Here is a 16,791-nt window from a genome sequence, read left to right as displayed (position 1 = left end):
CTTTCAAGCAGAATCTTCATTTGAACTTAATGGAAACTCATAAGGCACACAGTGTTCCAAACAAATATGTAGGGAAATTTGGATCTGAAGTTAAAAAGAAAAAAATAATAATAAAAAAAGAAAATCTCTGCTCTTTTGAAGAAATCTGTATGTGTTTCCTTGAATGTTTGTTAGGTTGTCTTTGGATAACCCAGTACTTAGGTCCTCTTTGAGTCTAAGTGTCTACAGTTTTAACACCGTTTTTAGTGATTTAGATCTACATATACAACTTTGGCACATAGCTCATCTTGTATAACATGCTTTTTGAAAAATTTTGGGATGTATGCGTGATCTGTTTGTCTAGTTTGTGGATTTGGTCTGACCTTTCAGACATCTTTAAAATATTAAGCATTTTCCTTATTCCATTGGAAGGGGGAGGTATGATACAGCTTGTTTGCATTTTGTATGATACGGGCCTGCATAGACATAAGGTTTCCCTGCTCATGCTTCTATCACACAGTCTCATAATGCAGTACCTGGTGGCTTTGCATACTTCCATGTGAACATGGCACAGTCATATGTAATAGACAAAGCATGAAGGATTAATGTCGTCTGACACACAGGCATCCTGCGTTGCTTCTTCCATTGGCAATTTTAAGAGGGGAAAAAGAGCATGTGTGCTTATGTAATGGGGAGCAGCTTGTGTTCACCTTCGTTAGGGCAAACTGGAGTCTAAGCTAAGCCCACCTCCAGAAGGGGATCAGTCTTTGCAACCCATGACCTGTGCTTTATGTAAAACTCTTGTCTTTTCGCGTTCATGCTCTACACGCGCCCCCTCCACTCTATGTCAGTCTGATATTGTTGGGCTGGATTTTATTCTGTATATGATAACCTTCCAGGTTCTCTTCCCACCATGTTGCTCATCTCACATTTTAGTGAGACACCTGTCACTGTGGTCTGTGACTGGCGATACACGTCGTAGGCAGTGATGGATAATAGGCGCAGGCGAAGAGAAAGATATTGCCTTTCGTGGCATTATCTTCAGCTGTCAATGAGCATTCAGCATATGAATCCCTCCCTCAAGTAGTCTCTGCTAGCAATAACATTTTCTTTCTTGTATCTGGAATCTTTAAATAAATTCCAGCGTGATTATACTTAAAAATCACCTGACAGAAGAGAAGGTTACCTGCTGCAGAAGGGTATTGGTGCAATTATTTAGCCTTATCATCAAGACAGTTTCACTAATGCAAGGTTATATTGAATTCTCTGGTATGGTAAGACACCTGATTTAGTGATTGCAGCCATATCTATAAATAATCAAGTTAAAAATGCATGAAAATGGATCTCTTGGTATGAAGACACAAAATGTTGGCAAAGTAGCATGTGGAAAAAAAATTTTATTTCTCTTGAATATAGATATACTTAAGGATAAAGAGGTTTGCATTTTTCTTTCAGCTGTACTTTGTACTTTGAAGTATCTAAAATGCATTTCAGTTTCCTTCTAACTATGCAAATTAAAAAAAAAATGCTATTCACTAATGGTTATCTAAATGGTTATCACTAAATGGTTATCTAAATGGTTATCACTAAAGCCTTCCTGAAGTTGGGCAGGGCACCAGGAATGCACAAATAAATATTCTGTTTTTAGCTAAAGCTACATCGTTGGAAAGTTAGAATAGGACTAAGGGCTGTGTTTTCCTTCAACCAACCTGAAAAGTCCTCAAACTTTTATATAATAAACTAACTATATAAAATAGCAGTTTCATAGGAGACTGCACTTTTTTGCAAATTTTCAGATAATATGAATGGGCTTTTCTGAATCATAGAATCATGGAATTCTGTGAATAGAAGTGTGGACTTTTAAGTGAAAGGTAGGGTGGTACAAACAGTGGAGTTATTCATGACCTTGAGTAATTGAAGAAAGAAGGTTACAATACCTTTGAATTGAATTTGGCACTGTCTCGAATGCTGTAAATTTGTATATACTCTTTCCTTTCATTGGATAAATAGAAGATTACTTTAAAATTCTTTATTTTCCAACTAGGAATGCTGCAAAGCATATATAAACTCTGCTTAGGTAAAACAGTATGTTTTTGGGAAACAGAAGAGCTTCATAGGTTGAGATTTTTTTAAGCCAAATGCAGCCTTGACTCCCATGAGTCATGAATGGTAACCTGTTGTCTCTTTGATATTATTTTTTGGTTGGAATTCTACCTATAATGATCTAAAAATCTCAGGATGCTTTCATTTCACACCAGCATCTAGTGTGTTTTATTTGGTTTTTTTTTTAAACTTTGTTCTTAGATGAAAAGTAACTTGCCAGTCTTTTTACCGATGGTATTAAATTTGTTACATGTTGCTGAAGAAGGCACAAGGTGGTAAAATGTTAGTAGTTTAGGACTAGAGTATCTTTAGTTTGATCCCTTAATTTTCTTGCTGTGTGTGGTGGTGTTGGGCAAACATCCCAAACTATTTTGAGCTTTGACTTCACTTTCATTCTCAGGCTTGTTTAAGCCAGTGTCGTGTTGGAGAGTGTAACAAATTTAATGAATTTGGTTTGCAGTCACATCTGTAAGTAGTGTAACCCAGCCCAGGGTGGAGAATCACTGAGTCTTAATTAGTTGAACTTTGGCAGTCTGCAAAGCTTTTACAATATCTGCAGTTATAGATCATTGTCTCAAAACACTGTCTGGATTGCCTGCTTTTAGTACAGGCACTGAGAGTAACAGGTTCTCTTTAATCAATTCTTAAAGGATGCTTCAATTACTATTAAAACCAAAAAAATCACAGATTTGAACTAGCTGTGAATTATTTAAAGCAAGTATTCACTTAGTGTCAGCAAAAGATTTTACTTTTTGAAGTCACTTTGGATTCAGTGGTTCTTTCCAAACACGGTAACTTGTATGCACAGTACAGGTTTGAAATAAATAAAAATCAGAAGTATTACTGTTTTATATAATTTATGTATGTAACTGCAGATATGGATGATTTATCATATCCACTGGAGATAATGTGCAATTCTAGGTCTCTGTGACACATGGAGGTTTGTCTGTTGGACGAAGTGTTGCTTGACCAAACTGTTGCTAGTGTGTGATAAGGACCACAAAGAGTATTTGGGTGTTTCCTGGGAGAAGAAGCTGGTAAAATTTGGTCTGAAGTCTAAGAAGAGGTTTCCTTGAGTATGACAGTAGGTGAAAAATTTAAGAAACTTCTTCGTATGGTTAAACCAAGAGGACTTATTTTACAGCGGGAATGTTGTAAAGGTTCAGAAGTTGTGTCTTATGGTAGAAGTTGGAGGTGGTACAGCCAGGTAAATGAGGCTCTGTATTTATTTCTTGCTTGTGAGCATTCATTGACAATATTTCTATTTCTATTCTGCTTTAAATGCTAGTAGGTTTATGCTTTAAGTCAGTTCTGTGTTTGTCAGCCACAAGGGAAGTTGATAGGGGAAAATAAAACTTTGTCACATGGGGGGGTGTGTGTGCACACTTTTCCCAGAAACATGGTTAATGTTAATCTAACTAATTGGTCTCTCTGATGTAGCTCTTGAATTTTCTTTCTAGCTGTGGGCAGTTGTTGATGTATTTCCTGTGTGTTTGTGTCAGATAAGTATATGTACATGTGTATCACTTCATTGTTAATGATTTATGTCATTTGTTATGGAGTTGTGATGGGGCTGTATGTTTTATTTTATAGCTTTTTTTCCTTTATACACAGGATGTATTTGGGTTTTTGAGATGCAGATGTCTCTTTCTAGGAAATTTTCTAATGAGAAATAACTACCTCAGAGAACATTTTTTTCTGTTATCCCTCTAAAGTTGCCTTTCTGCAAAAGCTGGATAAAATCTAACAGAAGTAAAAGTAAAAAAATTCCTCCTGACTTTGCTTACAGTCCTCAGTGACACTTGAGCTGTGTTACCATCAATCTGCTGCCAGACCAACAAAAGCTGTACTTTGGTCCTTGAAGAAGGGAGTAGGGTATCACAGGACCAGACTTCTTAATCTAGATGATGCTGTCCGTGGGAAGTCAAATGAAGCACTGACTGAATTCCAACTTACAACTTCACTTATGTGTTCAACTGTAGGGTTCCAAAGTCCCATTTTCCAGTGAATTTTCTAGAAATACCTGCATGGCAAAGTGTCTATGGTACAGTGGGAGTTAGCAGAGCTGTGTTGTAAGTGACTGTTTGCTGGGGCTGGTGATTTGTTCCCAGTTTTCAGTGACTGCTGTTAATGATGGTAGATAGCTCTTTAGCTTACATGGCAGGAGTTTATGTTGAACACCCAAGGCCAAGCTGTCATGAAAATAGATGGGCATTACAAGAACTTGGACAAATTTTGTTTCTTTTTTTCCCCCACTGAGTAAAAGTTTTGACACAATCCATCGAGGATTGAATGTTAAGAAGCTGGAATTTTCAACTCCTAGTTTTTGTGACTGTGGCAGTCATGATACAGTCCCTGATAGACTTATATTGCTGTATAATCTTTCAATTATACAGTGTATTTCCCTGTCCTCTTCTCCTGCCACATTCTGTAAAAAAGACAGATCCTTGGAGAGAGGTTGTGCTATGGTTGAGATTTTTATTTGCTTGATTTCTTCAGTGGAAATACTTCTGGGTGTGGAGCTGTGGATTTAGTCTCACTACCAGCATGGTTTCTCTGTTTGCTCTTATAGCAGTGGAGATTTATGTTTTCTGTCAGCGGAAACTGATGTAAATATGTAGGAAATAACAAACACAAGTAAAACAACAAGTTCCCTTTGTGCTTTCTGTAGACCAAGTTTAGAGATGGATTTCTGCTTGTCATCTTTCATTTCACTTGCCGTTTTTTAATTAATCACCAGGGTTCCTCTTGAAATCAACAGAGTCCTGCTATTGCTTCCCAGAATGATCTTTGAAATTTTGAATTCACCTTATGTAGTGTGCAAAAATTCATACATTTCTGTTCAAAAAATCGTATATTTCTATCCAAACATAGAGGTGTCATCCAGTTTTGCTTATAGCCTTGCAACCTTGTCTGGCAAAGATCAGACTTGAAATGTGTCAAACCAGAAAAAGTGGATTTTAATCCACTTTGGAGTTACAAAAGAGAAAGGGAAGATGTTTTCAAATTGCATTGTCTTTACTATGGAAAATTTGGGGGAAGAAAATGGAAGACCTCAATTACAAGTGTGGAAGCACATAGGTAAATATTTTGTGATATTTCAAATACTGATCTAACTAAATGTTATGAATTTAATTATGAGTTTTAAATTTCTAATATATTCTGCAGGTCTGCTAATAAAGATGAGACAAACCAAAGTGACAGTAAGAAAGAAGAGTTTCAGAGCATGAAGGCTCTGGAAGAATCTGTGAACTTGTACATTTGTTGCAGAAAGGTAATGATTCTGCCATGGAAGAAACATCAGCATATGCAAAAAAAAGTCCCCATATTTCTGAAGAATGCAGAGCAAATGGGTTTTCCTTACTCTGAGAAGACAAGGCCTCCTATATAAGCAAAGTAGCCATTTCCCTAGTAATGAAATCCGGGCATGTGAAATGCAGAAATGGCAGCTGGTAGCCTACAAGAAGTCTGAATGTTTAGGAAATGGTTTTATGAGAACATCAAAGAATGTGTTTGAAAAAAAGGCTTTGTTTTTCTATCCCTTCCTTGATGAAGGAGGTGTTCATTGTGTAAGCTAACGCTGATCACATACATAAATCCCTTCCCAATTGCAGAAGCTGAGAGCAAAATTGCACTTCTTCTTGCTGAGCCAGGTGAAACACTGCAGGGTGCAGTAGCTGGTGAGCAAACCTAATCTGGAGTATGGTCTCCTGACAGGCTATACCCATTTATGGGAATGCTAGGGAGAAATTGGCCACAAAGGAAACCTGTTATAGTAAACTTTGAACTGCTGAGTTGGTAAACATCAGCTGACAGACTTGTATAAGTATATATGTCTGGATGGGTCTTCCTGACTTTTGCTCAGTTGTCCATCCTGATTTGAAAAATGGCACTCTTCAGAGTAGTGTCATTTAATTCTGAAACAGATGTATTTTAATTTCATACACACACCCCTCACCAAATAACATTTGCATTGAGTAATCAAAGTAGCATTTCCTTAAATTCACGTTTCCTTAACCCAAATGTTTTTACTTTTTTGGTCTCAGATGACGTTTGATGTACTTAAATTTTCAACATGTATTTAAGATCTATTATAAGTCACATAGAAAGGATGTAAAAGAACCTGTAATCTTGTACTAAGAGTTGAAATGCTTCTTATTTTCCTCTGTTTTGATGCTTTACTTCTCCAGTATGCTTCCCAACAGGCTGATCGTATTTTATATTGTGAGTTAAAACTTAATGTGAAATAAAAGATGAGGGCTTTTTTAGCTCCTGTGTCCTTTAAGTTGTACTTCCAAGAGAATGCTGAAGGCTTTTTGTAACTAATTATTTGTTATCTAGGGTTTGATATTTGACATGTGTATGTAAGATGGTGCAATTTTATGTAACTTTTTAAAATTAAACTGAGAAGACATAGTTAAACTTTGAGTGGAGAAAAAGCTTTTATCATTACTTCAGGAATATATATTAAGTTCTGTTCCACTCAATGCAACTAACACTCCTGCTGTAATGTAAATCTAAAGAAACAGTTAGAACTGTACGAATATTTTTGCTGCATTGTGCTCAAGATTGTCTGAGTTTATATGTAAACGAAATGACTTTTCAAATTTCAGTGCATTAAAGCTGTTTATATATGTTCAGAAATATGGCATGTGAAGTTTCCTTCAACATTCAAGAGTGAGGTGCCTTTTAGATTGCTAGCATTTTCCAGAAGTGTATAGTGTTCCCTGCAGATGTTCCCATTTGCTGTTCCAGCTGATTTCCTGATGCTTTCTAAAAATTAAAGTTTCTAGATATGAGAACACTTTCTTCCTCAATATACTGCTGCTTTGGGTTGAGGTTTTTTATTATTTGTAGGAATTACAGAAAGTCAGAGAGTGCTCTTGGGTACCTCAGTGTTGCAGAGAAAACAATCCAGGATTGTTTTGTGGCAAAGTGCCAGCGGACCTGCCCGCTTTGTCAGAGAAGAAACCCTATTTGTTTTTATTCTTGATTATAAAACACCGTGTTTCAGGATTGCCTTTTGGTATGTTGAAGAAAACAGTGAGGCATTGGAACAAAAGTCGGAGTAACTGGTGTCATTGCACTTCAGGTTCCCATGTGTATATGTGGTTTACCTATGTGGCATTTCCCTATGGAGCAGGTAGCCAGGCCATGCTGCAGCCAGGCTTGATTTGCCAGCTGTGCAGGTGTTTTGTGGGCTGTGGGCTTCAGGATCTCTGGAGAAATTACGTAGTGGGTTTTGAAGAGGTTTCTCTGAAGCAGCACTAGTTTGAGCTCATTGTTCTGAGTACTGTGGTGTGGAGCTTCCACTTGTAACGTTGGACCACTTATGCAGTAAACTTCTTGAGTTAATGTTGTGAGGGACAATAAGTATCTACAACCAAGTAATCTTGAGTTAATCTTAAGCAGACACAACTGTGATTTTCCTGCCTCCCGTATTCGACTCTTTCTTCTATGTATTGAAGCTGGTTTTTGATCTTACCTGGAGATGAACCGGGGACCTTGCAGTTCACAAATGTTAGTGGTTAGATTTAGAATAATATTCTAGGAAGACAGAAGTCTAGAATGTGATAAAAGCCCTAAAATACAAGAATTTACACCCATCGTGATGCCTGCTAGTGTGGTTATAATTGCATATTCTCATATGTACTTTCTATCATTGTATTTCTAGATAGATGCTTCCCTGACAGTGTTAAAGAATTACTACCATAGTCTAATTTTGCACTGTATGAGAAGGTTTTCTTTTTGATCTGTTTGAAATTTCCGGGGTTTATAAATGTCTAATCCTTGTGCTATGCAACAGGTACAACAAAATATCTTGTCTTCCATTTCTTGATATTTCTTCAAAACTTGTGGCCTAGGATGTAGTTTGTTGTTTGTTTTTTTTAATTAGAGACTTCTGTAGCAGTCTATATTCCAAGTTTGTTTTCCTTGAATGATCAGGATACTGCACCGGTAGTATTGTGAATCACATGAGCTATAAGCCAATATTTTCTCATAAGATTATTAAAATGCACAACATCTGTAATACTGCTGATAATCAGAAATCAGCACTTCCTTCACGTAATATTACAGTATTCTTCACAGTGCACTTTATGTAAAAAAACACACACAAAAAACCACCCCAAAACCAGCCACCACCACTTACTTAGCATTTCCCTGGTTTGTTCATTAGGGGGCACTGCATAGCTGTAGAAGAATCAGCAGGATTTGCAGACGCTTTGCAGTGATGCCACTTCACATTTTAACCACCTCTTTCAAACTGTCTGGGGCCAGTGTTAAGATGAAAACACTGCAGTAATTTAAGCTCAGTTCTGACTAAGTCTGTTATTGGTAATTATACAATACCATGCTGGCATATAAACTTCCAAACTTCTGTGTCCAGAGAAGTGTCTTTGTAGGAGTTCACAGCACTGTCTGGTTTGCCTTTTATGTTGGTCTTACACATGAGAAGACGCGCACTACTACACACTGCTTTGTAAATGTTAAACCTGGAACATAATTGCACTCACTGGACTCCAGTTTAGTTTCTGTTTACCATTGGAAATGGTAAATACCATTTATCATTACTCCCAATGGATCCTGATGGGGAAATGTTAACTGCTTTCTCTCCCGCTCTACATACAAATATGTGTTTTGCTTTAGGACATAGACTGTTCTGTGATGAATACCAACACTTGCAACTGGAGAGAGATGACTGTAAAAAGCATTTTATAAGCAACATAGGAGCAGAATGCTTTGCAGTAATGAGTGTTAATCTGTACCAGTTTGTTTCTGAAGAGAATGTACAGAATACCGTAGGACCTAATAAGGCTTATTTTCAAGGAAACTGGGCTAAAACAGTCTCGTCCATTGTTGAAGGGTAGCAACCCAGAAATTATAGGAAATCCAGCCAGACTATTTTGATGGAAGTTTGTAAAAAGGCAGTGCACATGGCAAAGAGCTATTTTGGAACTCTTGTGTAGGAAAGATACAAAATCTTAGCTCCAGGTTTTTCTTAGCTTTCTTTCAGGACTTCTGCCAGCAGTGCTGCACCTGCCTCATTTGTCTGAAATCCTCGCTAAACCTAGGTGATCTGCAAAACTGAAGCAAAGGAAAGATAATACCTCTTCTAAACTAAGAGAGTAGAGGAATATGATGAGGGTAGTCTGTTCCTTCTTGGAATTATGTATTCTCCTCAAGACCTTTCGGGAAGTAATGCTTATTGTAATGCATTGTCAGCTCTATTTCAGTGAGCTGAAATAGTGAGCTACTATTACATGAGTAGGCACTCATACCTAATGCTGCTTAGGTTGAGAGTGTGACAGATCGCACTACATGAACTAAAGCTGCCTAGAATAAACTTTGTGGTGATCCTTATGGCTGAAAACACAAAGTAGTCTTTGGCGTTGACAGCTCTTGCACTGAATGATTAACACTGGTTAGGGAAAAATGTAATGCTTTTCTCTGACCCGTTCAAATGTCAAACACGTGAATATGTTGTATTCAGTTGGATTTTGGAGGACAATACTTCTATTTCACACTGAAAGCAAACATCATGATTGTACTGTTTCCAAGAGTGTCTTGTTCTGGTCGGTGTTGGCCTGTTGCTTCGCTTCTACCACCTCTGTCAAAAATCTTTTCAGTAGAGCCAGATCTTGGTGTGTAATAGTCTAAAATGCTTGTCTCTTAATAATCCTGTAAATGTTATTTCATTTTAATGTCTAAACCAGAGCTGCAGTCACCAATTCTTTCACTAACTGTAATGTGAAACATTTTAATGCTTAAATGAAGATTTAAGATGAAAATCTTAATCAATCTTAAACATGGCAGATCTTTTTTTATAAAACTTACCCATCTTAACAATAGTTACAGACAAAATATTAGTATTAGTTGTTCTCCTACTGTTTTAGTTTAGAATTTTATTATATTTTTTGCCCTTTAAGATATGTTGTTAGTATATGAAGGCATGAGTGTAGCTTGTACTCAATAGGGACTTAGGCACCCTGGTTTTACAAGCTGGCCATGAACAGCTGAGCAACTCCTCCATGGAGGAGGAACAGTTACTTCTCCCCACCATCCCTCTGGCTACTGTTTTCCCCTTTGCTTTTTTTGCATGAAAAAAATCTTAGTTCTGGTGGATAAGCTGTGCAGAAGCCAGATGAACACCCTCCCAGCAACAGAGGCCTGTATTGCTGATCAACGAGTGTGTAGCCATCAAATTGAGGGAAACAGCAGCACCTACCTGTTCACTACTTACAAGGCTATGTCAGGAGAACCACATCCAGCTCAGGCTTCCTATTGACTTTGGTGTATTGAAACAAGCCTCCTGGAAGGGCTTGTCGAGAGGGCTTGATGCATGGAGCATGTGATGAAGCTGGGGGAGTGGGGTTACTTATTCTGAATAAAAGGAGGCTGAGGAGGAGGAGAAGCCTTGCTCCCGTCTTTGACTGTGTGATGGGGTGGGGAAGACAGAGAAATACCGTTCGCAGCTGCATAGTACTTCCACATATTCCACTCTGAAAAGTCAGTAAGGGAAATCCTGATAAGCTATTGGAAAAAAACCTTTACCTTGAGGGATTTCAGACATTGGAACTGATTGTCCATAAAGGTTTTGGCTACTCTATGTTGAGAATGATGCAAAACTCGCTAGGTTCTAGGCAATCTGATCTATGTTGGCTCTGCAGTTGAGCTGAAGGTTGGATAAGGTAATCTCCAAGGTCCCCTTCAACCTGAATTATTGATTGGACTGCTACTAGTGAGATGAGAGCCCTTGTAATCTTCTGTTTATAAATGTGATGAAGGAGTTTTGCTTAGCTTTGGGTCCAGGTTGTCTGTTCCAGGAGTGTTTATGTATCTTAAAAACATACAGACATCCCCCTGATTTGATCTTGTGCTGTAGAATGGTGTATATGGCGATCTCCTTCATCACTTATCACTCTTAAGATTTAGCATCTCTAATGGGTTCCTTTAAGGAAATGTAAGGTAAATCAAACTAGTTTGAGATAAATAATGCCTGTCTGAGTGTGTTTGTGTCTGGGGGGGCCTTAGTGACTGCTGCTCTCCTTTTACTGAGATTAAGTTCTTAGCAGACTGTTGTCTCTCACCTGTGTCAGTAAGGCACCTGGTTATTTCATTAACTTTAATAACAAGCAGGAACATGCAAAATCAGCAGATGGTTAGATTTCTTCTTCCTGGGTCAAACTTCTGGATTTGCACATTCCAAAATGCTTGTAACACTCTCTGTCTTTTACTTTCAATGTTCACAGCAATTGGAAGAAAGAAGTGAGGATGAAGAGGATAAAGAGTGCTTAAAGCAAGCAATAACTGCCTTACTCAATCTTCAAAGCAGTATGGAACGGATATGCTCCAAAAGCCTTGCAAAACGAAGGCTTAGGTAAACGTTTCCGGTTTTCCTGCTTTCTGCTCTTAATCCTTTGCTATAAATCCAGGGCTCCCAGTTTCCTCTTTTAGTAAACAATGAACAAAATAGTTTGTGACAAGCCTGCTTTTTCAGAGGAAGTGACATCAAAGCCAAGATAATTTGTTATTGTTTGAAAACAGTTCTAATTTCTATGTGTCCTTGCAAACTGGTAGTTGAGACGTTCTGAGAATTCAGTGGTAAGTAGAAAGTTATGGCATTCGTGGGATAATTATGCTCAGATAATAAATATCCACCTATATTGTAAAAGTACCTTTCTGTGTGATTAGAAGAGAATGTTCTTGAATTTGAAATCTGAAGAGTTTTTTGTGCAATATTAGTTAAAATTATCACTGGATAATAGAAATAGATACATAGCTAACTGGTACTTAGTTGCACTGTTGTAGCAAATTGTTGGATTATGCTACCTGCTGTTTCTTTTAATGCTAATGTTTCTGTAATTATTTAAATATGTTAAAACTTTGCTTTTGCTCTTAAAATTGTTTCAATATTTTCTTTGCCAGACAAGTTTTATGCTGCAAAGGGTAATCTTTAGGCTTGGATATGAATGCATTTAACAGCTTATTTTTTCTGAACATGCTCATTTCAAATTAATGCAATCTAAAATTGTTTTGTTGGTTATGAAAGTGAATGGTTTGTTAGGGTAAAAAGCACTAACAGCTTGCCTGCATCTGGTTGCCTGTGTTTAGGTAAAATATTTGTTGCTGAAGATAAGTAGAGAATTTATCAGATGAGATACTTAACAGAAACATTAGTCAAGGCTTACAATAATGCTGATATTGAGTGCTGAAATTGCATTCTCAGTAGAATTCACACTACTCAGAATGATGATCTGGTGTTTTTGCTGTTAGAGGTGGTTGTGTTTTTCAAATACATGTATACTAATAGGCTGCCTTTCTCCCATCCTTCACTGAAGTGAATCTGCATGCCGGTTCTATACTCAGCAGATGAAGGGGAAACAGCTAGCAATTAAGAAAATGAATGAAATCCAGAAAAATATTGATGGTTGGGAGGGTAAAGACATTGGACAATGCTGTAACGAGTTCATCATGGAAGGAACACTCACACGTGTAGGAGCAAAGCACGAGAGACACATATTTCTATTTGATGGCTTGATGATTTGCTGTAAGTCAAATCATGGCCAGCCAAGACTTCCTGGTGCTAGCAATGCAGAATACCGACTAAAGGAAAAGTTCTTCATGCGAAAGGTACAAATCAATGATAAAGATGACACTAATGAGTACAGACATGCTTTTGAAATCATCTTAAAAGATGAGAACAGTGTTATTTTTGCTGCTAAATCAGCTGAAGAGAAAAACAACTGGATGGCAGCATTGATATCTTTGCAATATAGAAGCACGCTGGAAAGGATGTTGGATGTAACAATGTTGCAGGAAGAAAAAGAGGAGCAGATGAGATTTCCAAATCCTGAGCTTTATAGATTTGCAGAACCCGACTCTGAAGAGAATATTGTGTTTGAAGAAAACATGCAGCCCAAATCTGGAATCCCCATCATCAAGGCAGGAACTGTTGTGAAGCTCATCGAGAGGCTGACTTACCACATGTATGCAGGTGAGGCACTTGGTTTATATAGCCAAAACTCAAGGTGGTGACTCATTTATGCTTCTCTTCCTGTGTTAAATACATGCAGCAAAATATAGAAAGTGAGTGGAAAGTGAGTGTGCTTTGCAGTGCACATACTCTAGTATGCTCTTTGGGTTATAGTTTTGACATCTAAGTGTTCCCTGCTGTAGCTATTAAGAATATGAATCCTGTTTGGCTGAACATATGCATGTGCATAAGGTTTTCTTGTGCGAGGGAGGGGGGGATGGGGGCCTGGAGGAATTGAGCTCTAGACAATACTTTTTCCTTTATGCCCCAGGCTACAAGAATTGCCTTCCCTGGAGACTTCCAAAGCTTGGTGGCACATGAAGCGCCAACATTGCAGGAGAAATTATGGGCCCAGTGTTTTCAGTTGAGGGTTGTACTCTATCATCTGTAACCTATGTCCGTGCTGGCATGTAATGGAAAGACCAATATCAGCTTGATAGAAGCAGTCACTTCCATAATTTGGCCTCAGGACTTTGTCTTAATCAGAACTTCAGTGAGAATTTGATGTAAGGACTTTTGACTTAGGGTTTCTGTTTGTGTTGAAGACACATTAAAGACATTTATGTGATTGTCCAGGATAACCTCAATGTGTGAAGTTTTTCTTGATAACATCCCAGCATTTTCATAAGCTGTGCTGCCAAGCATGGGCTTGCATTTGAGGTTTGGAGGTTTTTTTGTTATTTTTCTGGTTCTATCTGTGTGTCAGTTATTCTAAAACTTCACACATCTTGGTATTAGTGCTTTTCATATTCAACAGTTTCTTTTTTTTTTCTTTCTATTTACTCTTTACACTCTTGATTATCATAGGTTGTTCTTCTGCAGCTCAGTCCTAGATACCCTCCATAAACCAGGAATATTTGATTGAAAGAATATAATACATACATTATATAAAAAGCAGAATATAATTTGTGTAGTTTAGTACTCATTTACTTTTTTAAGTACTTGTAATTGCTTCTCTTTACTCCACTGCTTTTATTGCTCTTCTTCTCAGTTCCTTGAATTTTTCTTACATTTACTAAAAAGCCAAGTGCAATATTGTGCTGGCAGTTTTTACCAGAGCAGTCTTGTGCCTGTCTTCATTTTCTTGTAACTTTATAAACTTCTAGCTCTTGGCTTCAAATTTTGTAGGCATGATTTATTACATAATTTTATGCTTTTGGAAGTTAAAATCAAACAATTCAGTCTTAGAGAAAGGAAAACACTTTTTTTTTAAGCTAGTGTTGTCTTTGCCAAAGAATTAGCAAAAATAGTCCTTCATTAGTGCCCTTGTGAACATTTGCTTTGCTTTGGCTGACTTGCACACCATTGAAAATTGCCTTTTTCAGACGTGCTGGGCCTTCAGTGCCACAGTTAACAGGGCTCTTCAGGCATTGTATCTGTCCAGGGAGCCACAGACTACATTGTTCAGTTCCATAAAACAGGAAGGCCTCTTTTTGTGACATGTGTAGCTTGCTGAAATACGTCTCTTGTATGGGGTTTTTTGTGTCTGCATCTCTTTCTTTGGCCTTTCTAGCCCATAGAACATCAAGAATTCAGATCAATTGATTAGATCCATTTTGTCCACTGTCATTTAAATCCCTGCTTGTGACAATGTCTATTTAATAGGGCTTTAAGTAGGTTGCTTGAAGCCTAATGTTGTAGGTATGGGTGACATTGACCAAACTATTGCATGAGAAGACTGAGAACAAAGGTACTGTGAGATAGGCTGAAAGACTTTGACCAAAAGGATAAAAATGGTTGTCTTGTAATGTATTTAGCCTGTCTTTGTAGCCTTAAAGATCTTTGTGCAACTTACATGGACGTGATGCTGAATTGCTAGATTGCACATCATTTCTCAACACTTATCTTCTATACCTTCTGCTTTATAATTGCTTATCTGTGAGGAAAAACATCATTGTTCTAATCATTCTGTGCAGTCTTTTCCAAGGGTACAAATAAATAAGAGATATAATGACTCAGCCAAAAATGCTCTGTTGTACAGGAAGCATGGTCCATTTTCAGTGTAAATCATTCAGTGTTTTGTTGCATCTTGTGAGATGCAGGGATTAGGACCACAACTTTCCATAGTAACACTTCAGCTCTTTCATACGTGTGTCAGCTGAGCTCAAGGCTTCTTACTTGCTTGGAGACGTGGGAAGATGAATACTCTGGTGATATGTAACCAAACAGCTACAGACTGGAGAAATGCTTTTCTTGCCCACGTAGGATTGTGTTTGTGTGATGGTAATCTTAAAAGATTTTGTTGACTCTACATTCTTATGCCAGAATAGCAAGCCTTTACTTTTCTGAGGCAACTTTTCTCAAATACGGTGTGACTGGTTGTGTCAGCCCTTGATCTGACAGTTTCAAGACAGTATTTACCATAGCTGTGACTTTTCTTTACATTTTTTTCTTTGTAGGTCAAGTGATATAAAGAATAATTACAGATAATAGTTGCAGAGGTGGTATGAATTTGTTGCAGGTAGCTGAAGAGCAGTTTAGTTAGTTGCATGTTGAGAAATACATGGATTCTGTTCAGACAGTAGTCAAATCAGGTCTCAACTTTTTTATCATCTGTGAAGATCCACATGATGCATCTCATTTGTAGATATGGGTGTTGGACCTTTTATTTTTCTTCCCTCACCTGCCTGACAATGCACAAACCATTTTATCAGCCAAAATATTTCTCTGTTATGCTGTGGAACAGGGACAGCTCTAAGGGATCAATGCTGCTGGGGCTGGGAAGGATCCAACCCATTGCCAGAACTCAGACAGGGAGACAGCCCTGATGGCCACCTGGCCCCAAGGTGCAGCAGACTGTCCAAACTATCCTGTGGTGGAGCAGCGAAACAGGGAGAAATCTCCTCTGCAAAAGCAACTTTCCATATATTTTTATATGAGAGAAACTGCCCTTCAATTAGAAATTCAGGTTCTGACCCTATTTGCATATTCTGGTGGGGTTTACTTGTTTTAATATGTTTCTGTATTTGTTATCTCCTTTTGCTTGATTTTTGTTTAAGAGCAGCTCAGTTAGGTGGTACCAAGATTTTAAAGTCATGGCAATTTTTTTTATCTATAGGGCAGTGCTCTTCTATTTTTAAAGCTTTGATATGTTAAGAGTGCTTGTGCGTCATCATAGTGTCCGTTTCCTTTCTTAAGGAATTCAAGGGTGATTATTTATAAATCCTTGTAGAACAAGTTATTGTTCTTTTTTAGCTTTCAAATTGGCTGCATTGAAGAGAGAATTATCACATGAACAGACATCCTGGCTAACTAGTGTTGTCTGTATTTTTTTTAACACTTGCTCGTATATTGTACACTATTTTGAGTTACAGTCTTTGCTAGTAAGATAACAAAGTTAGATTTGATTTTCTGATCTACTTCATTTAAAATTCAATATGTATTGTGGATTTATTTGCTGACCCTACCTGTAAATAACAATAGCTATGACTCAGAGCTTGCAGTGATCTGAAAATGTTAATTGCCATGGAGGCTTTATTTTTCATGTAGACAAAATCTTTTTAGGGTAGATGCTATGTACAGAATGCAAGCTGCAAAAGCGTGAGCTACTCTGCTTCCTTAGTACAGCAAAAATTGTGTGTTTTCACAGTGAGAATGATGGGGACACGGATGACATCTTTTGTGCAAAAAGCATTGAGGTTTTGCCTTTGAAAATAATTTTGGACTGTACAGTT

General features: G+C 37.7%; 1 protein-coding gene across 5 annotated transcripts in view; it reads left to right on the top strand.

Annotated features, from left to right (window-relative positions):
- Positions 1–16,791, top strand: part of SOS1 (SOS Ras/Rac guanine nucleotide exchange factor 1) — a 62,868-nt gene that overhangs the window by 19,483 nt on the left and 26,594 nt on the right. For 4 of the 5 annotated variants that reach the window (XR_010428921.1, XM_064647731.1, XM_064647728.1 and 1 more), the window contains 2 exons: positions 11,334–11,461; positions 12,423–13,078. Coding sequence is in view for 4 of the 5 variants with exons in the window: in XM_064647731.1 (XP_064503801.1) it covers positions 11,334–11,461; positions 12,423–13,078 (784 nt within the window). In the remaining variant the exon portion in view is untranslated. Of the gene's footprint in view, positions 1–5,250; positions 5,357–11,333; positions 11,462–12,422; positions 13,079–16,791 lie in introns of all 5 variants that reach the window. The other variant, XM_064647732.1, reaches the window with a different exon arrangement.

Source organism: Pseudopipra pipra, chromosome 3 (assembly GCF_036250125.1).
Source record: "Pseudopipra pipra isolate bDixPip1 chromosome 3, bDixPip1.hap1, whole genome shotgun sequence".
Taxonomy (NCBI): domain Eukaryota; kingdom Metazoa; phylum Chordata; class Aves; order Passeriformes; family Pipridae; genus Pseudopipra; species Pseudopipra pipra.
The sequence above is the reverse complement of the archived record's forward strand: the minus strand, read 5'-3'. Positions and strand labels throughout refer to the sequence as shown.